Source organism: Vipera berus, assembly GCF_964194415.1.
Source record: "Vipera berus genome assembly, chromosome: 7".
Lineage (NCBI taxonomy): Eukaryota > Metazoa > Chordata > Lepidosauria > Squamata > Viperidae > Vipera > Vipera berus.
The window spans coordinates 20,646,110-20,673,133 of NC_138209.1; the positions used below are offsets into that span (position 1 = coordinate 20,646,110).

Sequence of the window (27,024 nt, forward strand, 5' to 3'; positions counted from 1 at the left end):
GTTAGTATTCTTTCAGTCCTAATAGGGAGAAGGAACCATTTTCCATAAGCTAGAGATCTGTAAAATCAAAATCTTCCGGTTGCCAGACCATTTTCAGAAAAATTATTGAAGAAAGTATGTAATGCTCATTCAGGAAGGCGACAAGCATGATACTGAAATGGCAGCATGATTTCTCCTACTTAGAGGAGCCCCCTATGTAGTTATAATGCTATTAAACACATACCTTAGAATGGGACTGAATTTTCTGTATATTTTTATATAGGAATGATCTATAAAGTAAACTATTTCAGTTTGGATTATGCTGCACAGAAGTATCAAGTTCCAAATCCAGGGGCTTTTCTGATATAAAGGCTTGGTAGTACATTTTCATTGAAATAAATAATAAATATCTGTTTTTCAGACAAAGAATCTCTTGCATAAATTAGTCCTCTCACACCACTAAATTGTTGCTCACTGATATAAAAGTGACTAACATAGGACAAACACATGGAGGAAAATGTTATCCTAGAACACATATTAGAAAATTATTTTTATATATTATTTTTATATTTATATATTACTTTTATGAAACAAAAGTTTTGTTCCGTGATGGAAGCAAACCAAGTGTCTTTATTACTTTCCAGTTCCTCTGTGAAGTTCTTCCATTTTCATCTGCTAAATTGTCTTCCTTGTCCCATTATTCCAGCTCAATGTCTCCTGCGTAGAGAGTGATGAGCAGAATTGCAGTGAACCCTGTGAGCAAGCCAGCATTTTGAATCAGGAAAAAAACGAGATCTGTTTTTCTTCCAGTTACTTTTTCTCTCAACATGTCGTTCATCTCTGGGAACTGGAGTTGCCATGGAAATAAAACCGCACACACACAAAAAAGAGAAAGAATTTTACAGTAAGTAAGTTTTGCCATCTAGTGGCAAGTAGAATAGCATGATAGTATATTCAATTTTTAAAATGCATTCATTTTTACTTGCATAGGGGGATGGGTTGTACATTACTGGTAAGATTGGTTATGATTTTTAAGTTGCAAGGAAAAAGAGTTTAATGATTTGGGGGATACTCCCATCTTGGATAGTAGAACCAATTACTTCACCAAGACACGGACAAGAAAAAAGAAGCTATAGTTATTTTTAGTTCTCTATTCTAAGATTGTTAGGGACCTCCTCACCTGTCCATCTTAGACAGAAAACATTTTATTGGTACCAAATTTAATTCTCATCTTGCTTGGGCAACCTATCATGAATGAAGAGTTAAGCTGAAGTTCAAATCTAGCTGCAAAACCTAATAAATTACAATGGTACGTAGGTAGGAAAAAAATAAAGCTGTTTCCTTGTAGACCTTTCATTACCCAGCTAGGCTAACATAAAAAGTGCAGGATATGCTCCCTGTTTAAATACAGTAACTTCCCCTTCCAGTTTTGGATGGTTTTCTCCTTGGTATTTCTTTGAATAGGGTGTTGTTTTCTGCTTGGATTGTTGTCTAGTGTTAATCCCTACTTATCTAGCTGTTGGCTGCTGGAGATTGTGTATAAGACTGTCCATACAACATGTTCCAACAAAATGGATATCCATACAATTTTATCAAAAAGTGCCTGACCACTCCACCCACTGCAACACAACCAATATAATGTATGAAAAGAATAATATTACCTTGTCACAAGCATTTCAGAAACAAACCACAGACTATTGTCGCCAAGACTTCATAGTAACACATAAAGCAACTAAAGTCCTCCAAAACATCTTAAGTAAACCAAAAGACTTAGTAGCCCAAAAAGATACACTCTAAGGCAGGGGTCTGCAACCTTGACAACTTTAAGACTTGTGGTGTTCAGCTCCCAGAATTCCTCAGCCAGCATAGCTGGCTGAGGAATTCTGGGAGCTGAAGTCCACAAACCTTAAAGTTGTCAGGGTTGCAGACCCCTGTTCTAAGGACTATAACAGCCACTATGTAAGACAGACAGACAGAACACTATCAAATCATATCCATGAACAACTAGCAGTCAAAAAATATGATGAAAACTCCTTAATCTCACAACACATGGACAAACTCAATCACAATTGGGAAACTATGAATATCCCAGACCAAGTTAAATCTAAAAATAACATTGCTTCCTAAGGCTAAGCGAAAGTGACTGACCCAAGATTGGCTTTGTGCTTAAGGCAGGACTAGGACTCATGCTCTCCCACTACCCCCAAACTGTTTAACCACTACCCCAAACTGTTTCTCTCTGCTTATTTACCCATAATTAATCTGGGCTATGTCTTGATTCTTTTTTGCACGAGTATTTCTAGATCTTAACTTGCTGGAGATTGATATATGTTTTAACTAAAAGTACTCATCTGTTGAACTGTGGTTCTACTACCAATAGAAATACAACAGATGCTTTATGTACTTGGCAGCAAACAAATGTAGACATTTCTCATTCCTTGCTGCATTTAATAAAGATAGGGTTTTTTTCAGTCCAGGATTGGTCAATCTAATGCTTCATTTAATTCCCAGAAGAATATTTCTCCAAAGACGTTACCTAACCAAGGATGGGAAACAAAGCACCTTGTACCACAGACAAGAAGAAAAGAATTCAGAAGTAAGTCAGCCACAAACAGCAGCTATTGTATAGGGCAGACATTTAGAATCAATTCTAGAATGCATTTTTTTAAGGCTAAGTGTAGCAGAGTGAGCGCCTGTTACTCGTCCCAGCTTCTGCCCACCTAGCAGTTCGAAAGCACGTAAAAATGCAAGTAGAAAAATAGGGACCACTGCGGTGGGAAGGCAACAGCGTTCCGTGCGCCTTTGGCGTCTAGTCATGCCGGCCACATGACCACGGAGACGTCCTCGGACAAGCGCTGGCTCTTCGGCTATGAAACGGAGATGAGCACCGGCCCCTAGAGTCGGAAACGACTAGCACGCATGTGCGGGGGAACCTTTACCTTTTTATAACAGACAAAGACATCAGACCAACAACTTTACTAATGCTTTACCCATCGTATGTAAGCATTTTAATGCGCAGGAAAAAATCTTGTGGAGGAACATTCAAAAGTATGAGACCATACAATCTCTGTTTTGACCCAGAGCTGAGAGATTACCTTGAATAATGAGATTAATGAGATTAATTCACCATGATCACCTAAGAAAGGGAAAGAGAGGGAAAGAGAGAGAAACAAGAACTCTTACAAATCCTACCTGTTTCTAGACAGAGAAGAACAAAGTGGGGTTCAGCAATAAATCAGGGTTCTGTATTGATTATTCACACATATTATTACATTTGGCTCAGACACAGTTCCGGTCTAGACACCTAAAGATAGAGAAATTGGAAAGGAGATAGAAAAACCTATCACCTACTGTGCCATAAGTAGGCTTTCAAACAGGGGTCTATACGTTATCTAAGATAGAAAGATGTCACAGAAAACAACTTTAATTTCCAAGCTTGTTCTTTGCTCTCCGTAAAGATGAGAAACAGGTCATAAAATATACCAAACTGCCATATTTCCACTTTTTTTCTGAACTACACTTAACTCATTGTAACTCAAGAAACAAGGCACAAACATATCCTAGAATTCACTGTGCCAGCTATGATTATAGATGTGATCTATTCATGTGTCCTCTCTAACGCTATATCACTACGAATAATTGTACATAGTTTCATTAAGTTCCCTACGTTTTTAATACATTGATTTTTTTTGTTTCAGAATTTGCACAGACAGAAGCATTAGCATGGCACATAATCCCTGGACACATATAGAGTACTCCAAATACTCCAAAAATTGTGAATAAATTGTAATGCACAATTTGATGGAATTAGAAAAATATTACATACTGTATATACCAGGCATGTTAAACTGCTGGCCCGCAGGCCGGATGCATCATGACAAAACCGCACCCACCCCATTGCCGGCAATGGGGAAAAAGTCACGATACGTCACATGATGTCACATGACGTCTCGAGTTTGACATGCCTGATATATATGGAGTAGTTGCCTTAATGGCATTTAATTAATTTTTACTTAGCTATCTTTGTTTGTTTTTGTCCTAGATATACCAAATGTTTTGAAATGAAAATTGCTAGGATGTCACCCATAGGCAAGACGGTAGTAAATTCTAGAACTATAGCTCTTGAAACCCATACAGACTGAATACTAAATCCATATACTTCCCCTTATTTCTTTCATGTTTTTCAAGCCATTGGCCTCATGTACACATGTAGAACTAGTCAATCTTCCATACAGAGTTTTCAGGTGCAGTTAAGTAACTTGGGGAAAACAGCTGTTTTAAGAATTAAGCAAAAAAGCAAGATAGAAGTTCCTTACTTTGTCTCATAGCAATAAATATTTCACCCTAGACTTAGACAGACTTCAAAAGGCGTTTATGCAATTTAACACCATGCTAGGTCACATCCAATATGTCCAGCTAGGAAAAATTGACATGAACTAATTGCCATTTCAATGTTTTCAATTTCCAGAATGAACTAGTTTCATGCTAATAGCATCAGTACTGTGGTTTCTCTTAACACTGTCTCACAGATATAGTCTCTCATAATCACACATTGTAATAATGCTAATGGTTAAGCCCATTTGTACTACAGTAAGACTATAAATATTGTTAAGTAGGTAGATACGCTGTAGCAGAAACTCACCATATCTGCAAGGGAGATGTATAGAAACATGCCTCCAGCTAGTGCAAAAATGATGTTTGGAGCAAAGTTGTTGCCTACAATTATGCCAAAAACTAGGCCAATATAACAGGAGCATGCTGATAAAAAATTGAAAAACAAGGCTTGCCTTGTGCTCATTCCTGCATTAAGAAGGATGACAAAATCCCCTAAAAAAAGAAATGGATGCCATTATGAGTACGTAACACAGTTATAATTTATACTTTCAACCAAGATGAATCAAAATACAGAGAGAAGGTCTGGTGCATGGGTCGGCAACCCGTGGCTCTGGAGCTGCATGCGGCTCTTCCAGCCTTCTCCTGCGGCTCCCAGTCATCCTTTGCCATTTGCAGAGAGAGAGACAGAGATAGAGAGAGGCACTTGCGCTTCCCTTCTCTCTCTCTCTCTCTCTCTCTCTCTCTCTCTCTCTCTCTGTGTGTGTGTGTGTGTGTGTGTGTGTGTGTGTGTGTGTGTGTGTGTGTGTTCTCCGAGAAGCTGACAAGCTTATTGGGCGGGGCTCCTGCCTTTGCTGTGTCTCCACAGGAAGTGGGAAGGAGGAAGCAGCAGAAAGTAAGGCAGGAGAGCCAGTGCAATAAGAACATGTGTCAGCTTGTCCAAGAACAGCGTGAAGCCAGCTTGCCAGGTGAGCAGAAGATCAGAGAGAGAGAGGGAGGGAAAGAGACAGAGAGGGAGGGAGAGAGAGAGAGAGAAAAAAACTCATGCACAGCAGCCTTTATTTCTTTTTAATTAAACACTTCAATCAAGCTCCCCCCTTGTGTGCGTGCGTACGCGCGGGTGGGTTTTGCAGCTCCCAGTGTTTTTTTCCTCTGGGAAATGAGTCCAAGTGGCTCTTTGAGTGTTTAAGGTTGCCGACCCCTGGTCTGGTGAAAAGCTTTAAAGGCATCCTTGGTACTGGAATGGGAAGTTGAAAAACGTCTATCTATCAATATCCAGGACCAGCATGATAAATTACAGTCTGTAACCTTCTATGAAGTGGTTTTCATCTTGCAGTAGATTGATTCAGGATGATAATAATTCAAAATGGATTGGTAAAATGTATATGAAATGTATATGAAAACTATCATTTTCCCATTTAAATATAAAATATTTATGGGTTAGGTTTTGCTTGACGAGAAATTTCCTAAGACAGCTTATCCCAGTCCTGATGCCCTTAGAGTTGGAATGCAGCTCCAGATTTCTGAATAACTATAGTTAAACGCTGAAAGCCATAATTTTTGGAAAAACTATAGTGGCTGCATTGGTTCTAGAACTCTGCCTCAGCTACATACCTTAACCTTTGAAATGATGTAAAACATATTACCTAATTCATGAGGAAACTCCTCACATAAGATTGCTATAGATGTGCTAATTCCCTGAAGTAGGGAAAGTGTGAAAGAAGCCCCAATGGCCAATCCATCAATGAAGTTGTGCAAAGCATCGCTTAATGTAATCATCCAGGCAATTGTACCAATCTCGGACAGGGAAGGCCCTTTGATACATTTCCATGAAGTACTTTGCATTTCTTCTTTCTGCAACAACAAAAAACATGAGAGTTACATCAAATACTAAAGTCACTGTAAGAAATCAAAGGATCATGTAATTTGAAGTGTACTTGTTTATTGAGAAATAACTCATGGAATCCAAAGTACAGGTAGTTCTCACTTAAAAACCGGTCACTTAGCTACCATTCAAAGTTATGACACATTGTCTACCCCTTATAATCCAATTCCGGAGTTCCCACAATGGTGAGCGCGCGCGTGTGCACACACACACACACCATGACCACATGACCATATTTCAGATGCTCATTTTTACAGCTGGTTGCAAAATTGTGACCATGATTTATATTTTTCCAGCTGATTTCCAGCAAAAAAAATGCCCATAAAAACAAAAAAATACCACCACAAAAAATTTATAAAATCAGGTCAATCATGTGAGTATTATGATTGTCATGTCTTATAATGGAAATTCTGGGGTCCATTACAATCATAAATTAAGGATTACCTATAATCATTCTCCACATATAGCAAATATTTCTTTTACAAGCACAGCACCATGAGGTCAAATTCACTTTTGATCTAGATCACAGTTCTTCTGTTTTCTCTGCAGTAAACTTTCCAAATGAACTGGATTATCAAAGAACTGCAAAACAGGGTGGATCCTAATGCGACCAGGTTTCCAGTGTTTTTATATATTTGATTCAGAACACCATGTGTTGGATTCATCTTCCAACAGGCTTATCATAGACAGCATGACACTATTATGCAAATTTTTAAAGTAGGTATCAGATAATATATCAAATAGTACATTTTCCTCAAAAAAGCAACTGAGGTACAGGTAGTCAATCAATGAAAAGTACCGTATATACTTGAGTATAAGCCGAATTTTTCAGCCCACTTTTTGGGCTGAAAAATTCCACTTCGGCTTATACTCCAGTCAACAAAAAAAACTTACCGAGGACTTGTGCGCGGCCGAGGCTTTGGTGCTTCCGGGATCGCGCGCACCTCTCCCAAGCCACCGCCGTCCGGAGACCTGCCGAAGTTTGGGGAGGTTTGGGGAGGTGCGCGCGCACCTCCCCAAACCTCCCCAAACGTCGCCGGGTCTCCGTTCCTCTGCGCCCTGCCTGCCTGCTTCTTTCCACAGCGGAAAGAAGCAGGCAGGCAGGGGGCGGAGGAACGGAGACCCGGCGACGTTTGGGGAGGTTTGGGCGCCTCCCCAAATATCCCCAAACGTCGCCGGGTCTCCGTTCCTCTGCGCCCTGCCTGCCTGCTTCTTTCCACAGCGGAAAGAAGCAGGCAGGCAGGGGGCGGAGGAACGGAGACCCGGCGACGTTTGGGGAGGTTTGGGCGCCTCCCCAAATATCCCCAAACGTCGCCGGGTCTCCGTTCCTCTGCGCCCTGCCTGCCTGCTTCTTTCCACAGCGGAAAGAAGCAGGCAGGCAGGGGGCAGAGGAACGGAGACCCGGCGACGTTTGGGGAGGTTTGGGCGCCTCCCCAAATATCCCCAAACGTCGCCGGGTCTCCGTTCCTCTGCGCCCTGCCTGCCTGCTTCTTTCCACAGCGGAAAGAAGCAGGCAGGCAGGGGGCGGAGGAACGGAGACCCGGCGACGTTTGGGGAGGTTTGGGCGCCTCCCCAAATATCCCCAAACGTCGCCGGGTCTCCGTTCCTCTGCGCCCTGCCTGCCTGCTTCTTTCCACAGCGGAAAGAAGCAGGCAGGCAGGGCTCGGAGGAACGGAGACCCGGCGACGTTTGGGGAGGTTTGGGGAGGCGCCCAAACCTCCCCAAACGTCGCCGGGTCTCCGTTCCTCTGCGCCCTGCCTGCCTGCTTCTTTCCACAGCGGAAAGAAGCAGGCAGGCAGGGGGCGGAGGAACGGAGACCCGGCGACGTTTGGGGAGGTTTGGGCGCCTCCCCAAATATCCCCAAACGTCGCCGGGTCTCCGTTCCTCTGCGCCCTGCCTGCCTGCTTCTTTCCACAGCGGAAAGAAGCAGGCAGGCAGGGGGCGGAGGAACGGAGACCCGGCGACGTTTGGGGAGGTTTGGGCGCCTCCCCAAATATCTTTCTGCTGTGGAAAGAAGCAGGCAGGCAGGGCGCAGAGGAACGGAGACCCGGCGACGTTTGGGGAGGTTTGGGGAGGCGCCCAAACCTCCCCAAACGTCGCCGGGTCTCCGTTCCTCCGAGCCCTGCCTGCCTGCTTCTTTCCGCTGTGGAAAGAAGCAGGCAGGCAGGGCGCAGAGGAACGGAGACCCGGCGACGTTTGGGGAGGTTTGGGGAGGCGCCCAAACCTCCCCAAACATCGCCGGGTCTCCGTTCCTCCGAGCCCTGCCTGCCTGCTTCTTTCCGCTGTGGAAAGAAGCAGGCAGGCAGGGCGCAGAGGAACGGAGACCCGGCGACATTTGGGGATATTTGGGGAGGCGCCCAAACCTCCCCAAACGTCGCCGGGTCTCCGTTCCTCTGCGCCCTGCCTGCCTGCTTCTTTCCGCTGTGGAAAGAAGCAGGCAGGCAGGGCGCAGAGGAACGGAGACCCGGCGACGTTTGGGGATATTTGGGGAGGCGCCCAAACCTCCCCAAACGTCGCCGGGTCTCCGTTCCTCTGCGCCCTGCCTGCCTGCTTCTTTCCGCTGTGGAAAGAAGCAGGCAGGCAGGGCGCAGAGGAACGGAGACCCGGCGACGTTTGGGGAGGCGCCCAAACCTCCCCAAACGTCGCCGGGTCTCCGTTCCTCCGAGCCCTGCCTGCCTGCTTCTTTCCGCTGTGGAAAGAAGCAGGCAGGCAGGGCGCAGAGGAACGGAGACCCGGCGACGTTTGGGGATATTTGGGGAGGCGCCCAAACCTCCCCAAACGTCGCCGGGTCTCCGTTCCTCTGCGCCCTGCCTGCCTGCTTCTTTCCGCTGTGGAAAGAAGCAGGCAGGCAGGGCGCAGAGGAACGGAGACCCGGCGACGTTTGGGGATATTTGGGGAGGTGCGCGCGCACCTCCCCAAACCTCCCCAAACTTCGGCAGGTCTCCGGACGGCGGCGGCTTGGGAGAGGTGCGCGCGATCCTGGAAGCACCGAAGCAAGTCCTCGGTAAGCTCCGGGCGGTCACTTTCTTCGCGTCTCCTGAGGGAAGGGGGGGCGACTGGAGCGGGCGTGTTTCCTCGCCTGCTGGGCGCCGCGATTTGCCCGGGGAACGCGCGGGCCCCGAATAGCAGCGTGGAGCGAGGAAGCGGACAGCCAGGGCTTCCCGGAGAGCCAAGGCCACACAGGGTATTCCTGTGTATTCAGGCTTGCAAAATGGCGGATCGAGCCTCTGCTGGCGGCAGAGGCTTGCAGAACGGCGGATCGGCTTATACTCAAGTCAACAACTTTTTCCAGTTTTTGTGGGTGAAATTGGGGGTCTCGGCTTATACTCGAGTCGGCTTATACTCAAGTATATACGGTAATCAGAAATGAACCTGATAGAGTAGGGTTAATTTTCAGCAATAAGATAGAACTCTTTTATTCCTTTAAGCATATTATGCTATAGCAACTTTTCTGAAAGGGTTATATTTCATATTGTTAACAACTGGAAACTCTTTCCAAGCAGCAGGGACCTTTGGAGGTGAAGCCACTGTATTTTTTTGTCAGCCAATTAAATCTTGTCTATCTCCCTCCAAAACCTGACAGGACTATTTAAGACTTCACATAGCTTAATAAACCAAACCAGAAAGCACAGCTTTCCCTCTAGGACTCTGATTTCAAAGTCAACACAATTGTTGGATAGAAGTTACTGTTCACCTATTAATCATGCCACCTAACGTCAATAGGAAAAGTTTGGAATCCCTGGTATTTTAGGTAAACAAACTAACAAAGGAAAGAACACTCTTCACTAATTAATGTGATTTTGGGATGGCTAAGTTGAAAAAACCCTGTCAATTTAAAGAAATAATCCATTACATTTTTAAAATATGATTAATAATATTATTCATAATTATGGTAGTTTATTTATAACAATCAATAAAAAATAAGTAAGATCATGGGAGAATACACCAAATTTCACATACAAAACAACCACCTTGTATTGTTATGATCAGTCATCCAGTCAACTGGATGTGGATTTCATGGCCAGACTGGATTTGATATTTTTATCCTCCTATGGGGTCCAAGCCTCAAAAAAAAAAAAAGCTTTGCATGACCAGCAAAGGGCCAGACAGGATGTGTCTCATCAACCGTGGGAGGAAGAAGGCAGCAGAGGTCATCTGGGAATGGCAAGGGCAGTGAAGCACAGGGTGGCAAGTCTGTCAGAGTGCAGGTGGCCAAAAGGGCAGAGATGGGGGCAGGTGAGATAGGCAGAAGGGGGGAATTGAAATGCCCTTCAGTCGTAAGTGCAAGTGCCACATCAAGCACCCAATTTTTGATCATGTGACCAAGGGAGCACTACAATGGCCATAACTTCAGGGACTGATATAAGAACCATTTGTTCAGTGCCACTGTAACTTTGAACTCTAACATAGTTAACCAAGGACCATTTGTATGAATTTTTAGCAGACATTTTAGTACTATACTTTCTATTATTGATGAACTGCATTGAAAAATTTGGATAATTTTGCAAATACTATCTAAGTTTCAGTTGGTGCATTGGAAATGCAAAATTAGGTAAATTACAAACTGGCTTTTTACTATTGATTAATATAGCTCTACTCGGACAATAAAATTCCCGGAGACGCCATTTAAAGAACAATTAAGCTGACTTTGTAATAATGCCGCTTGGGGGGTGTATGAAAGCCCTAATAAGCAGGCATATAAATAGGATGAAGGCTACTGCTAAGCTTGTAAGCCGCCCTGAGTCTTCGGAGAAGGGCGGGATATAAATGGAATTAAAATAAATAAATAAATAAATAAATAAATTTCGACATTTCAAAAATTACAGCCAATTTACTAATCAAAGTAAAAATAGAAAAATTAATTGATGTCTGACTTAATTTCCTACTGCGTTCTTTTTTTCTTTAATCTTCTTAATTTCTTAACTTTCAGTAATTAACAAGAAGGATTCTGAAAGAACACAAATCTTCACGCCACCTGAAAATTATTGAAAGTGGCCAACCAATAATAAATAATAAAAAGAAAGCTTTATTAATAATATTAAACAATAACATCTGCCTATCCCAGGTCCTTAGGGACGCGGTGGCTCAGTGGGTTAGGACGCTGAGCTTGTCGATCAGAAGGTCGGCAGTTTGGCGGGTCGAATCCCGAGTGCCGCGTAACAGAGTGAGCGCCTGTTACTCGTCCCAGCTTCTGCCAACCTAGCAGTTCGAAAGCACCTAAAAATGCAAGTAGAAAAATAGGGACCACTACGGTGGGAAGGTAACAGCGTTCCGTGCGCCTTTGGCGTCTAGTCATGCCGGCCACATGACCACGGAGACGTCCTCGGACAAGCGCTGGCTCTTCGGCTTTGAAACGGAGATGAGCACCGGCCCCTAGAGTTGGAAAAGACTAGCACGCATGTGCGGGGGAACCTTTACCTTTACCTTTACCATCCCAGGTCCTTAGGAAGGATTTGATATGTAGATAAAAATGCCAGCTGTAGTCTAAATATCTGTGTGACTGTAATAATAGTAATAATATTTGCCACAATACTTACAACGCCCTCAAACAGCATCTGCCTATCCTTAATCCTAGGGAAGGACTTTATAGGTGAATAAAAATGTCAAATCCAGTCTAAATAATCTGCTGACTTTGTGGTCAATCATAAAATTTCTTAACACTATCTTTGTTTTAAGGCAGAAGGAAGTTTACAATATTGTCCTTTTTCAACCAAATCAAACATTAAAGCTTTCCAGTCTGAGCAACCATGAATCTTGTATAAACATTACATGAGATGTTAAAGGTTAAAGTTTCAACTATGAATGGAATTTAAGTTTACGTGACTGCTGGAAATATTGACACAGAGCTAAACTAACAGTTCAGAAACCTAAAAGAAAGAGAAAGGATACCACCCTAAAGGTTAATTCTATTGTTATATTAACAGGACTTGCCTAAAGTCAAACAGGGTACCTTAAAGTCAATGTTTAAAGTCAGTGAGAAAATCCTATGAACCTGCAGATTCTCCCAATGTAATCTAGTATCAACTTCCTGGTTATGCCTAATATTACTATATAGCTGTATATGCCTTGGTCAAAGGCAGAATCAGTTTCAGGGGAACGTTTTAATGGGCAAAGCCAGAAAAGAGAACCCACCCCAACAGATTCTTACCTCCAATTTACATAGCATACTCAAAGAGATTATGAATAGCTACACATTTCTCAGTTTATGTGTTTTACATATTCCACTGAGTGGAACGTGGGGTATCATTTCCAATTACGTCAGATTCTTGGAAGCAGTACTGGCCAAGCCCAGCTTTTACCTGAGCAGCTGCCAGATACTGTCTAGTCTACATAACTCCATAGTGTGTGTGTGTGTGTGTGTGTGTGTGTGTGTGTGTGTGTGTGTGTGTAATGTGGAGTGAGTGATGAATGTAAATTCAATTTTAAAACTATTATCAACAAAGAAAAGATCAGCAATCCGCTCTTTGCTGGAAATGCTGTGATAAACTGGCAAGACGTGTTTATTCATACCTGTCCAGAAATCACACTGAGATTATCAAAACCCAAGTTTCCATTAGCTTCTGCTACTGCTGGATTTGCATAGCACACGGTTCCATTAACTGGTTTGATTGATTCTGCAGGAGCAGGAGGCACAGAACAACCTTGAGGAAGTTTCAGTTCTTCGGATTCAAAATGGCTGTGACCCATCTAAAGGGAACCAGATAAAACAATTTAGGAAGGGATCAATGGACTTCAATGAAAAGATAACTTTAGAAAATGAAGAGAGAGAGAGAGAGAAATCTTGTCCAAATGCACTTTTTTCCAATACGTATGAAAATAGCTGTACAGATTTAAATGTACAGTAAATATATCTCAATGTGAGAAATTTGGCATTCTTAGCCAAAAGTGCACATCCTGGGTCTGAGGAACACATGTGACTCTTGAAAGCCTTATGTACAATCCTCAGGACCCTCCAAAGCTTACCACAAAATTGTTGTTTATAATGGGACTGAAAGGGAAACCATTCAATACCTTGCGGAGAATCACATCCTGTACTTAAAAGTATGTGATTAAATGTAAATGAAATATACTTGCAAATTAAATCCTAATTAGCTTTTAACCTGGCCCTTTTTTAAACAGATCCATGTGTGGTTAGTGTATGACATTAGTATAGGACAGGGGTAGGCAACCTCGGCTCTTTTATGACTCATGGACTTCAACCTCCTCAGGGTGCCTCCGATCAAAGAATGCCGATTGGTGGCCCCCAGGGGGAGGGCGTTCTCTGTGGGCGCGCCAGACCTGTGGAACCGCTTGCCGGTTGAGCTCCGGATGGCCCCCGACCTTCGCTCCTTCCGGCGCGATCTAAAAACGTATTTATTTGAGCACTCTGACCTGGTCTGATGGGTTAGGGTTGGGGTTTTAAATATGTTCTTAAATATTGTTTTAAATTTTAAATTTGGGCATTATATTTAATTGTATTTTAACATTTATATTTTGTTTTTTATATTTATTGCCCTGTACACCACCCTGAGTCCTTCGGGAGAAGGGCAGTATAAAAATATAATAAATAAATAAATAAATAAATAAATAAATAAATAAATAAATAAATAAATAAATAAATAAATAAATAAATAAATAAAAACTCCCAGAATTCCTGAGTCAGCATAGCTGACTCAGGAATTCTGGGAGTTGAAGTCCATGAGTCATAAAAGAGCCAAGGTTGCCTACCTGTGGAATAGTAGATCAAAATGTTTTTTGTCTTTTCAACCTACACATCACACGTCAATGGCATTTCCCTTCCAATCTCATTCTGGCTGCTGGAGAGAAAGAACTGGCTTTCCACTCAGTCTCTGCTTCTCTGTAATGAACTGGATTGAGTGAGATCTATTGTCTGATGTGGTCTTTCGTTAAAACACAGCATCGGGGGGTGTGCTACTTTTGACACACTTAAACAAACATAATCATCTCTAGCAGTGAAAAGCAGCCCTTTAATTCAATCCTGCTACCCAACTCACCTGACTATAGGTCTTCAATAACATTTTAAGAACTCTTTCCACGAAGAATAAGATGTAGAATCCACCAAAAACTGCAACTGCTTTTTCAATGTAGTTATCTACTTTGGGATCAAACCCAAAGGCCTAGAACAAAAATATTAATAATAATTCCATATCATTTTGATATTTCTGTATTTTTTTAAGAAAGCTTTTTTTATTACAGTATTCACTTTTGCATTATATTCATTCAGTAAATTCAACCCAAATTTACTTTATATTGTAACTCACCTAAACTAAATCATATATGGTATGTCATCATTTGATAGGCCTGTCCCATAACAATGGTTGCCTGTTCTATATTTAATTATCTACTCCAAACTGATTTTTTTAATCAATCTTGAATTAATCCACAAAATGTACATGTGGGTCAGAATGAATGCTGAACAGGATAATTTGGAAATAAATTGCAGTAGCCAACTCTTATTACATATCACCTCTCCAGTGGACTGGGGAGTGCTGTGCAAATCAGGAGATTCAGGCAGTTCAAATAAGTATAAAGATTTATTCAAGGTTGAGCTGTCTACAAGAATCTGAACTATTAACAGTCAAGAGAAATTAGTGGGAGTTAAAGGAATTCAAGGTGGGCTGGACTTAGATCTCTTGTGGGCATGAAGGGACTCATGATGCGTTTGACCCTTCCCTCCAGCTCAGCCTGGTAACCTCCTATATCACAGGTCTGCAACCCGCGGCTCCGGAGCCGCATGCGGCTCTCTCAGCCATCCTCTGCGGCTCCCAGTCCTCTGCCATGTGCAGTCCAAAAAAAAAAAGTGGGACTAAAAAAGTTCAACCAATCAATTCAAATATGCAGGGTAGGTGCATATCTCGACTTGGCTCCACTCTTCAGTCAAACCCTGTTCTGTGCATGTGCGCATGTATGCGCATGTGCACACATTTTTTGCGGCTCCCAGTTTTCCCTTTTGTGAGGGAACCGGTTCCGAGTGGCTCTTTCACTGTTTCAGGTTGCTGACCCCTATATGGATTCTATTCTTCCAACATGCTTAAGCAGTTCAGCCACTAACCCAATCAATTTTCCTTATCAGTGGTTCTGGCAGCACACATGATCATTTGAGAAATAAAAAACTTCCCTTCCTCTTTCCAGAAAATACCTGAACAATCCTACCAAAGCTTCATGACATCACCAACCTTTTTTCCCTTGGCAGGCAACCACAGATATGTCTTGGTGACTGTACTTAATCAGTGTTTTCAAATTATGTTCTGTTTGCCAGGCCACTGCCAATGGACATATGATATTAGTGTGTTCTCCCTTCCACTTCCTGTCAGAATGGTAATTCATCTTTTTTAGATGGGGAATACTGGTTCAACTCTAATCTATCCCTTTGAAGGAGTTTTTGGTTGGAGGAAATGGAGAAGAAAGGGAATGACTACAAAGCTGTAATATTGAAGAGCATCTTTCTGGAAAACATAGAATATGGTTATATTCCCACCATTTTTGTCTACCTTTTCCTTACCTCTGGAATAAGTTGAAAAATTGCATTAGAGAAGAGAGTTCCAATGGCCAAACCTACGAAGTAGGTTAAAATCTTAGGGAAATAGTCCTTCTTTAAAAGAGGCGTTAAAACCAATCCAAGAAGTGACGCAAGGCTGATTATAGTCACAGCAAGGAACCCAAAGCCCCAAACTGTAAAAAGAAAAAAAATCATACAGTAAAATATATATTAAAACCAACAAAGTCCTTCTTGTCATTTGATAAGAAACTCATTTGACAGGAAAAAAAAGTTTATCCATCTGGAATTGGGTATGTCTAGTTTAATGAAGAAAAGGACAAGGGGGGACATGATAGCAGTGTTCCAATATCTCAGGGGCTGCCACAAAGAAGAGGGAGTCAAGCTATTCTCCAAAGCACCTGAAAGCAGGACAAGAAGCAACGGATGGAAACTAACCAAAGAGAGAAGCAACCTAGAACTAAGGAGAAATTTCCTGACAGAACAATTGATCAGTGAAAATCTGATTAAATAAATGAATAAAAAAAATGGTAAATTGCACATCGCAACACACTAAAAATACTACATACAAGATTTTTCTTGTTTATTATCACTATTTCCATTCTTAAAAAATAGATTATCTCAATAACTTCAAATTAATTGTTCCTTTCCCTTGGCATTTCCCATTGTGCTACATTTCTCATCAGCTAAAATTACAGTAGTTAAAAATCACAAAAAACAATAAGGCAAAAAAATTTGTGAGCTGACTAAAATGCACATAGATGCAAGAGCAAGTTTTTTGTTCTTTTTAACTGCTTTAACATTCCCATTTTTATTCATATCTTTAAGGAAAATAAAAATGAACAAAAATAAGAAACAAAAAAAAGGATGCAAATATATACAGATAGTCCTCGACTTAGCTCATTTACTCACCATTCAAAGTTACAACACCACTGAAAAAAGTGACTTATGACCATTTTTCACACTTACAACCGTTGCAGCATGCATGGTCACATGATCAAAATTCAGATGCTTGGCAACTGACTCATTTATGACGGTTGCTGTGTCCTGGCATCATGTGATCACTTTTTAACCTTTTGACAAGCAAAGTCAATGGGGAAACCAGATTCACTTAACAATTGCGTTACTAGCTTAACAACTGCAGTGATTCATAACAACTCTGGCAAGAAAAGTCATAAAATGGGATAAAACTGACTTAACAAATGTCTCATTTAGCAACAGAAATGTTGGGCTCAATTGTGTCCATAAGTCAAGGATTATCTGTAATATTAGTAAGTTGGCAGAAAAATTACAGAAATTGTACAGTTAGTGCTCAATATATCATTGTTGAAGAATTAACCATAAAAACAAAATACATTGTTTTTAACAATAAGGGAAAGGATTTTGCAGATCTTTTTAAATTTCTGAGTGTCAAACTCTCCATTGCTTTGTTATTTAAAGACACTATTTTAAAAAAAGAAAAAGAAGTACCAGTACCACTAAAAGCATTAAAGATGAGTATGTGGTTTCTAACAAACCCTTTGTTGTATTCTGACTTATTTATAATATTTATAAATATGGTAAATTTCAAGTATTTCTGATTTCAACTCTTTTTTCTTCATAAACCATACTCTAGTCTACACGCTTAAATATTCCTTGTCTTTTGCCTTAACCAGAAGCTACTTTGATTAAAATCCTAGATGTTGAACGTCAAACTAGACAAGACTTTGTTACATAGTTTGTACTGAAATGAATTTGTTTTTATCTAATAGCTACTTCAGGATCTTCTGATTTCTTTGGCAAAGGGCAAAATGGCAGCCTTCTTTATCCTGCATTACTATATTCCAATTCCAAAAATATGTCAGAGCTGATGTTGACCAGGGATATTGCACCCACTGTTTCAATAACAATTGTACCACAACTGATATCTTCCAAACTTCTGCAATCTCTATTTACAAATCTTTGAAATCTTTTCCACTTCCTTGTCTTCAACATTACCATCTCCTGGAATGGCTACGGTATGTTAATAAGCCATTGTTCTTTTCAATAACAATGATATCTGGTGTGTTATATTTTAGGCATAAATTGGTATGAATTTAAAATGTCATAACATTTTTACTTTGTCATGTTCGGTGATTTTTATCTGTGATTTGATGATTCCACTGATGTGAATCCATAGTTTTAACCATACTTGCTAGTGTAATATCTTCTCAATTCAATCATAATCATTTTTGTAATCAGTCTGGGTTATTTTGCTACATCCAGTTACTGTATACTCAACTGTCTTATCCTTACTTTGGCTCAAATGGAATTTACTACTTGTCTTTTCTCGTTTTGCCTTGATAACTTTGGTGCATAGTGTTCTTCTTAGACTAAAAAAAACATTGCTTCTGCTTCCTTTTTTAATGTAACAATCTGAATAGTGCTGTCCATTTTTTTTCACTACCTTTCAAAAAATACCCATGGAATGCTTTGGTATTTTCAAATATCATATTCAAGCTATTGTTTTGTATAGTCAAGTTTAGAGTCCATTTCTGTAAATTGCCTTTGTTTCTGAGATTCTTTTGATAAAATTTCTCTATTTGTTTTAACGTAAAGCCCTCAATTTTTTTGTCCTCTGTGATTTGGTTTACCTGCAAAAGTCCTTGCTCACCAGTCTTCCTTGAAAGAGATATAATCTATTGACATCACTACATGTGGGAGGCACTATTTCCAGTTATCAATATTCTAGTTTGCTAACGAAGACCATGAAGGTCCTTCTAAATTCAAGCAAAATTCCTGCACTATACCAGGTTTTATGCAATTAGTTTTTAAGTTTAAAATCTTTTGCAACGATACCTTTCTAATAATATCTGCTAAGGCTTACTCTTAACGGTATTAGAATCACAAGCCAATGATATCTGACAATGGGATGCAGCAATATTTTGTTATTATCACAATATCATATTTAATGATGATAGTTATCTGAGTATATATTTAAAATTATCATACAATACCAGTTAGTAGTGAAGACTGGTGGCCAACATTATGCCACTGGAGGTACAGAAACATTGACAGAAGTGCATAATTAGAAATAAAAATAATCTGCTAACTAAACTAGGTTCTAAATGGAGAATTACCTTCTGTGGGAGATGGCTTGGAACTACCTTTGGGAACAGATATTTCACAAGGATGAAAAATCACTTGTTGTAAGACAGCAGGGCATATTGTAGAGAAGGTAGATTGCATTATCCTGGTATTGTTTGATATTCCATACAGAGAAAAAATATCTTCAGAAGATATGCACTAAAAGACAATGAAAAACCTATGTTAGTTTGACAAAGAAAATGAATGCACTTATAGCAGAGAGATGCAAAACATTTTAGATTTGATTGTCATCAACTGCATAAAAGATTATCTTTAGAATGGCATCTGAGGAAAAAATTCTCATTATACTTCTCAGTGTCCTCCTGAAAGGATCTAGGAACCTTGACAAGCTCAATTTTATTTTAATTATAGCTTTTAAAGTGAACCTTAAATATTTGCAAGAAAGCTTTCTTTGAACTTGATCCACTCTACCATTCTCTTTTTTTCATGTTGCAAATAAGGAAAATTAAGATACCAGAGTACAAGACATGATGGGCAGTCTTTAGATTCTCAATGCATATATCTCAGCCATACATTATTCCATTTTATTATTATTTTGTTCATTAATTTATTCCAGTTGTACACCGCTCAATCTAGAATGACTTATTTTACCCGCTTGTTACTTGCTCCTATGCAGAAAACTATGGCACAGTTTGAAAGCTGCACTTCATCATGATCATGTGACAACCCCATGAAGTTATGGGAGCTCATGTTGCATGCTATGGCTGCTGCAGTTTGGATTCCAAACAAGGAATGGATAATAAAAACTAACAATTAGCAAAGCTGTGTTGATCAATTCCATATATTTACACAGGGAAGTCCCTTCCCTGATCTGCCATAGTGGAACAAAGTAGCAGAAGTGAGACATCACAAGTCCATTTAGTGGATTGCTTTTGCTCGCCAAGTTGTATAGCCTTCAATCCCTCCCTCTTCCTCTAAGTGAGGTTTCTTAGACAGGTTTTTTTCGGAAAATAAGTCAGGAAATGGCTGCATAGTTTCAGCAAAACAAGATTATATATTAGTAAGAAATACTATTACTGGTAAGTGTAAGTCAGAAGGAGCAAATCATCATCCAGTTGGGATCAGAACAAAAAGCTCTTTATCATTAGGTTTGCACAAAGCAAAGAGAGGGTCCATGGTTTTAGGGAAAATATGAGGAAGAGAACTACCTTGAGTAAACAAGGTTTTGTGGGCTGAATGAAAGTGCAGGTCATTCACAGTTCAGGCCATGTCTCTCTTTTCTTTTATTTCTGTAATTTAGGAGATACTTTTGCACAAGCAGATCAGCAAGGAAACCTAGCCTGAACAACTTTCATTGGATCAGCCTTTCCAAAAGGAAATGAATAAGAAAAAGATATAATCAAGTGACATACAGAGGTACATTCCAGCGTTTGCTTGAACTGCAAGCAAAACTCTATAATTGAAATCCTGTGCATTTATGCTCCTAATATTTTATAAACATGTTGTAATGTTGTATTTCTGGAGACAAGATTTCATTAAAATGTGCATGAATTATGTTATGCTTCATGCTTGTTTATACAGTTTCACACAAATTGTGTTAACACTATGAATGCTTTTGTTCTGAAGCTTTATGAAACAATACTCTTCCCTGCAAAACTTGAATTGCTACATATTTATATTATGAAATCCGGTAATCATTCAGTTATAATTTTAAAGTGTTCCAGTAATAGTTATTTAATCTCGGAAATGGAATATGTAGCAATATTGACTTGTTTGGTTAGGGAAAAGACAATATCTACATTTATTGTTGACTAGAAACCTCTTGTGAAATTTTTGGAGAGAAAAACATCAACGTATATTTTATGGTTTTGATTATTAGGAAGGGTAGATTATAGAAAGAGAATCATAAAGTTACTTTAGCGAGAGAGAGAGGTTCAACTATCATTATACATATAACTGGTGTAAACAAGATTGGATGACATTTCTTTATATATTTCTTCTATTTTTCTTCTACTTATTTTCTTTTTGCACTTTTAGGTTTTTCTTTTATTTTTTCCTTTTTCTTCATTTGCATTCTATTTTAGTTGGTATTAATTCTTACTACTGTTGTTAAAACTTTCCGTAAAATTATGTATATTTTAAAAGGGAAACAAGCTTCCACCCTCCCTTTGTTTAAGTTTGGAATATCAGTTAAATTCTTTCTGCCATTATTCCAAAGATAGTAGTTGGGGTATGACTAGCTGCCAAAGCAATATATATTTAAATGTTTATGCCATGCCAGTCTAGTTATTGTTCAAGATAATTGCCTGACCTTTAGCCACAGTGGCATCTGCAGTCAATAATCACAGTAAAAAGAATAAGAATACAGTAGATAGTTTTTCCAAGGAAATGATTCAGATGCAATTCAACTCTGCATCCAAAATTGACTCAAAGCAAGTTGAGGGAAAACTCTGCAATACCCTTCATGATCTATATATAATTATTAATCAATACATATAAATTCTGTATTGACTCTTATGTCTTCTAAGCATGCAGTTTCCCCTCTCCTCCCGTACTTCCTGAAACCCCTCTATTTGGATCTGGTGAAATAATTGATGAATTATTCTGTCAATAGGCAGATGGGTACCATTAATTTTACTCAATATAATAATCCTCAACTTACAACCGGACCATTAAAATTTTTGATAGACTCCTTCCAAGACATATTCATAACCCAGATTCAATATTCCGATGGCTGCACCCTTCCCTGCAATTATGTGATTTCATTTTAGGCACTCAGAAAACGGCCCACATTTAACACTGTTTGCAGTCTCATATCATTATGTGACTGTGATGTAGAATGTTTTTGCTAGAAACTGGCATTTACTTCTAGTTTCTGGCAAAAAAAGCCTACTGCAGAGAATAATTTCCCTTAATAGCCATGGTGTTTGCTTTATAAGCACCACGTTCCCTTTAAGAGTGCTGTTTGCTTAACAACCACCACAAAAAAGGTTGTAAGATCAGGCATGGTTACGTAATGATAGAATAGAGGAATAGAATAATAACTTTACTGTCACTTTAAATGTATGCTAATCAGTATACATTAAAATGAAATTTCGTTGCATTCAGCTCTCAGAGGGTAACCATATCCAATGTACACTACATAAACATGTCAAAAGATTATGCATATACCCACATACACACACACATATATATGACACACAGAAATAACATAGTCTAGTTCAGATGTATACATATACATAAAGAGAAAAAAGAATTGTGCGAATTTACAAGACGGGTGGCTATTGCAGAATCTAGTAGTCCTAGAAATATCCACTTAACTGGCACAATTTACAACCTTAATTCCAGGCTGAATTGTGGTCATTAGTTGAGAACTGCTTGTAGGTTTTCATTGGCTGCTATTCTCATGACCTATGTTATTTAATTATATAACAGTTTTATTGTCATTAAATATACTTATGTGTATAAATTGCATTTTTGTAAGTTATCGTGATGTTCTACAAAAAACAAAAAATTAAAACAAATAAAACTGGTTCATGTTCCATATTCTATTAAACAGTGCTATATAAATAAGGTGGCAGGATGGAGTCACTGAAGCAGTAGGCGTGAGCCTAAAAGGACTCCAGAAGATGGTAGAGGACAGGAAGGCCTGGAGGAACGTTGTCCATGGGGTCGCGATGGGTCAGACAAGACTTCGCAACTAACAACAACAAATATAAATAATACAAAAATAACTAGAACAATCTCATCTAGTTCGTCATATAAAGTGAGGTATAAATAAGCTATTTTCATGAATCCTCTGGCTTGTACAGTAATTCTGTTGACGTATGTTCCAATTTACATATTCACCAACTACCTTTGTAATTTGCTATATAGGATTTAAAAACCATGCTAACAAAGCAGTTATTATCATGTCCCTGACCACAATAAATATTTTCCTTAAATCACTATTCAATGTGGGGACAGATCAGATAAAACAAATTTATAAATATATGTGGTATTTGCTAGAGTTTATATTATGTGTATGAAGCAATAAGCCGTTGCCCTTTTACTCTTTAATTGTTTGCATTATTTCTATTGTTGTGATAACTATTCTGTTTTATTTATACTGTTGTGAGCTGCACTGATATTTATACTGAAAGGAAACACTAAAGAGAACAACATGGATAAATAGCATTTATAACATAATTATAGAACTCCAGGTTGCAAGTTGTACATATTACTTTTTGATGGTCTAGTAAAAAAAAATAGAAAACATGAAAAAGTCTAACATTTTATTCTTTGCAAAACAATGCATTTTACCACTACAGCTCACCTATCCTTTTATACTACGAGGTCAAGCTTAGATTGAGTTTTATCACAAGGAGACAGACTAAAAAGCTGAAATAGCTTTCTGACCCATATGGTGAAAACCAGCTTGTATTAAGTCATTGTTGCTGTTGTTTATTTTCTGGATGATCCCACTCCACTAATAGCACTTTGGGTGGATTATTGCATGCCTGGTGTTTACTTCCAAAATGAATGTGTGCCTTATTTCTACACAGAAACATTTCATAACAGGTGTTCTCTGATCTTCTTCTCCTCTCTGCTTTTCTTACATGTCAACCCCCACATTTGGGAGATTATGCTGTACAAATTTTTCTGATAACTCAATGCACAAGAACAGTATTACTAGCCTGAGAGCTACAGCATGGCCCAGGGGTAGGCAACCTTGGCTCTTTTGTGACTCGTGGACTTCAACTCCCAGAATTCCTGAGCCAGCCAAGGTTGCCTACCCCTGGCCTAATATATAAATAATGGCCAGATGTAGACATTTAATTTATTCCAGAATTTTGGGGCTACAACTCCCATCATCCACATTACACACTAAAGAAGGAGAGCAAAATTTAGTAAGGGAGATTTATGTGTCTGTGTTGTGTCTGGAGGGTACCAAGATGAGAAGACTGGTTTATATTCTAACTAAATGCAGAGATAAACACACAATTCATTGTGAAGCACAAAACAGAGAATAGCAGAGAGATGGCAGAGTCAGTCCTTAAAGGAAAAAACAGTAAGACTCAAGCCTATTCTGATGAAATTATGATTTATAATATATTTATTACATATAATTATTATATAATTATAGTTATATAACAACATTCAGACAAGCCTACACTGGTGTAAATGTAATGAGCACATTATTGGATTTATTTCTTCTGGTAGGTACACTCATCTTCTAAGTGTATGAAATTTTTCCACAACATACTTTCCCAATTTGTAGCTCAGGGTTGAAATGAGGAGTGCTTGATGCTCTCTGAACCTGGTTGTTTTCTTGCAGATGTCTCATTACACAAACTAGGTAACGCTATCAGTTTTAGACTCACTTTCCCAATCATTTGAGTGAGACTCTGAGATATTAGATCTTCTGTGTATATGTAAAACATGTCCTATGGCACTAAACCATAATTCTTCCATACTATAACAATGCTAACTGCATAATGAGCTACAATTTGTGTGTGATTTCTTTTCATATTTTATTTATTGAAGAAAGGGAATATCACCACTGTCCATAACTGGATGTCTCTCCAAGGATACATGTGGCAGTTTGCTTTGCTTTTATTTCGAAAATAACTTATTTCATTTAAAAAGCTATAGAGAGATAGTCAAGAGGAGAACATCTACAAGTATACTTTTTTCTCCCATTCTTACTCAATATTTTCAAAAAAAATCCAGGAAAAGAAGGATTAGCTGCATAGTATATTCTAACAGGTAGCATTAAAAGCTGTCAGTACTGAAGCATGTTCAAATATTCTATATACAACATTTAGCACCGAAGATATAAATCTGTCTTCCTAAATCTAACACCCTCCAAAGATGTTAGATCTCAGTTTCCGGGATTGCCATCAGTGGCTGAGAAAATCATCAAAGTTGCAGTCAACAGAGGGCATAAATATATTCAGGCATAATTCCTGCCCAACACCAGCTAGGTTTCTTTAACCCAGAAAGTCAGCCAATTTAAGATGGACCAAAAATAAAGGAACTCGGCCTGAAAGTAAACACGTTACCCATAATTGAACATGCAATTTATTTGACTTGAGTATATAGGTAGTCCTCAACTTACAACAGTTCATTTAGTGACTGTTCAAACTTACAACGGCACTGGCAAAAGTGACATGATCGTTTTTTCTGTTACGAACTTCGCAGCATCCCCCATTAATATGTGATCAAAATTCAGACACTTGGCAACCAGTTCATATTTATGATCATTGCTGTGTCCCACGATCACGAGATCACCTTTTGCAAACTTCTCACAAGCAAAAGTCAATGGGGAAAACCAGATTCACTCAACAATAGGGTTACTAACTTACCAATTGCAGTGATTCAGTTAACAACTGTGGCAAGGAAGGTCGTAAAATGGGGCAAAACTCACTTAACAAATGTGTCACTTAACCAAGAATAGAATAGAATAGAATAGAATAGAATAGAATAGAAAGTGAATAGAATAGAATAGAATAGAATAGAATAGAATAGAATAGAATAGAATAGAATAGAATAGAATAGAATAGAATAGAATAGAATAGAATAGAATAGAATAGAATAGAATAGAATAGAATAGAATAGAATAGAATAGGTTTAGTTGGAAGGGACCTTGTAAGTCATCTAGTCCAACCCCACCACCACCACCAGGAGACCCTGGGGTAGGCAACCTCAGCTCTTTTATGACTTATGGACTTCAACTCCCAGAATTCCTGTCAACTATGCTGACTCAGGAATTCTGGGAGTTGAAGTCCTTGAGTCATAGAAGAGCAGAGGTTGCCTACCCCTGCCCCTACACCATTTCTGACCATATGTTAGCACCATGTATTAGACCAGCGTTCCCCAACAACACATACAGTACTTGCTATGGTTGCTTACAAAGATTACCACCATCAAAACTCCTTCTGGTTCTATGATAGAACATTCTGCCACTGACATGACACTAAAGGCAGAGCTGGAATAAAATGGTGTGGTCAGTGGATCCCAGCTCTTAGACTTTGCCAGTTCTTCCTCCTAACCATAGAGGTGAAGAGGGGAGGGAGGCAAATGGAGAGCTATGAAAAGTCTACCTTCCCCTTTATCTGTATGTAGCCTTTGACCTTTTCACCATTGACTAAAATTCTTAAAACGAAAATCGAGACTTTGAATCCTCCCTCCCTCTTCCACAAACGTGGAAGTCGAAACTGCTGGGTGGAGTTTCCAGCGCTAGGGATGCGGGGCAAAGGGCGGGATGTCTCCATACCTGGTTGTAGCGCAGATGCGCCAGCGATCCTGGGGGCAAGAACTCGCTCATCTTCTGCCGGGCGCCCAGCTTCTGCAGCATCTGGCCGACCTGCTCGCTCGAGAGACTCCGGTTCCCTCCGAAGACAGCGAAGAGATCCTGAGCGAAGGGCCCTCCGATCGACGCCGACGCTGCTGGAGGATCTTCTTGGGCGCCGGTAGAAACGAAGACGCCAAGTGCCAGAGCGGCGGCCAGCAGCGTCCGAGCCACGAGAGGAGACATCGCCGGCAAGCGCGAAGAGGCGAGCGAGAAGGGAAGGCGAGGCCGGAGGAGTTCAATCAACCAGCCGAAGGCGCGCCGTGTCTTTGGGGCTGACGGCAAGCGGGAGTGACCCTTCCTCGGGCACTCAAACTTCGGCACTGCTGCAGGTGGAGGCCGTTTCTTCCCTCCCTCTTGGGCAGGGACAAGGGCCCTTCCCCGGACGTTCCCCAAATCCTATCCCGGAAGGGTGTAGGTAGGAGAAGCTGCCTCAGCCAGAGAACCGAAAGACTTTTTCAGTCCCGAATGCCAGGCGCACTTGGCTCTTCCTGCAACAGGAGGGGGGAAAAAGTAAGGACAGAAAAAGTGTCAGAAGCCCTCTTGACCCCAATCTGTTGCCCAGAAAGGGCACACTGGACTACGGCTCCCATTATCTCCTGATTGCTTACCCAACCAAGAGGGCAATGATGTCAAGAGTTTATGAAGGACTGCATTGTTCTAATATTTTTTTAATTATTATTCTGTTCCTCTGTTAATGCAACCTAGGATTGCATTGGCTTTTTTAGCTGCTGCTGCTGCACACTGCTGGCTCATATTTAAGTGATTGTCCACTAGGACTCCAAGATCCCTCTCACAGTTACTGCTATTGAGTACTTGTACATTTGTTTTTTCTTACCTAAGTGCAAAACCTTACTTTTCTCTACCTTGAATTTCATTTTGTTAGATAGGGCCCAGCGTTCAAATCTGTTGTCATCCACATAGATCAGTGGT

General features: G+C 40.0%; 1 protein-coding gene across 1 annotated transcript; it reads right to left on the reverse strand.

Annotated features, from left to right (window-relative positions):
* SLC39A8 (solute carrier family 39 member 8) lies at positions 1-27,024 on the reverse strand. Its single transcript, XM_081332276.1, has 8 exons — positions 26,017-27,024; positions 18,791-18,956; positions 15,699-15,868; positions 14,191-14,313; positions 12,707-12,883; positions 5,958-6,165; positions 4,622-4,806; positions 1-826 (listed from the first exon to the last, which is right to left on the reverse strand). Exons 1-8 carry the CDS (start codon positions 26,275-26,277, stop codon positions 677-679), a joined length of 1,440 nt encoding a protein of 479 aa, XP_081188402.1. The 5' UTR covers positions 26,278-27,024; the 3' UTR covers positions 1-676.

Coding starts and splice junctions, on each gene's coding strand:
- SLC39A8 (XM_081332276.1), bottom strand. CDS start 26,277: ATGTCTCCTCTCGTGGCTCGGACGCTGCTGGCCGCCGCTCTGGCACTT. Junction 15,869..18,790: donor CAAGCCATCTCCCACAGAAG/GTAATTCTCCAT, acceptor TTCTTTTTACAG/TTTGGGGCTTTGGGTTCCTT. Junction 14,314..15,698: donor TTTTTCAACTTATTCCAGAG/GTAAGGAAAAGG, acceptor TTTTTGTTCTAG/GCCTTTGGGTTTGATCCCAA.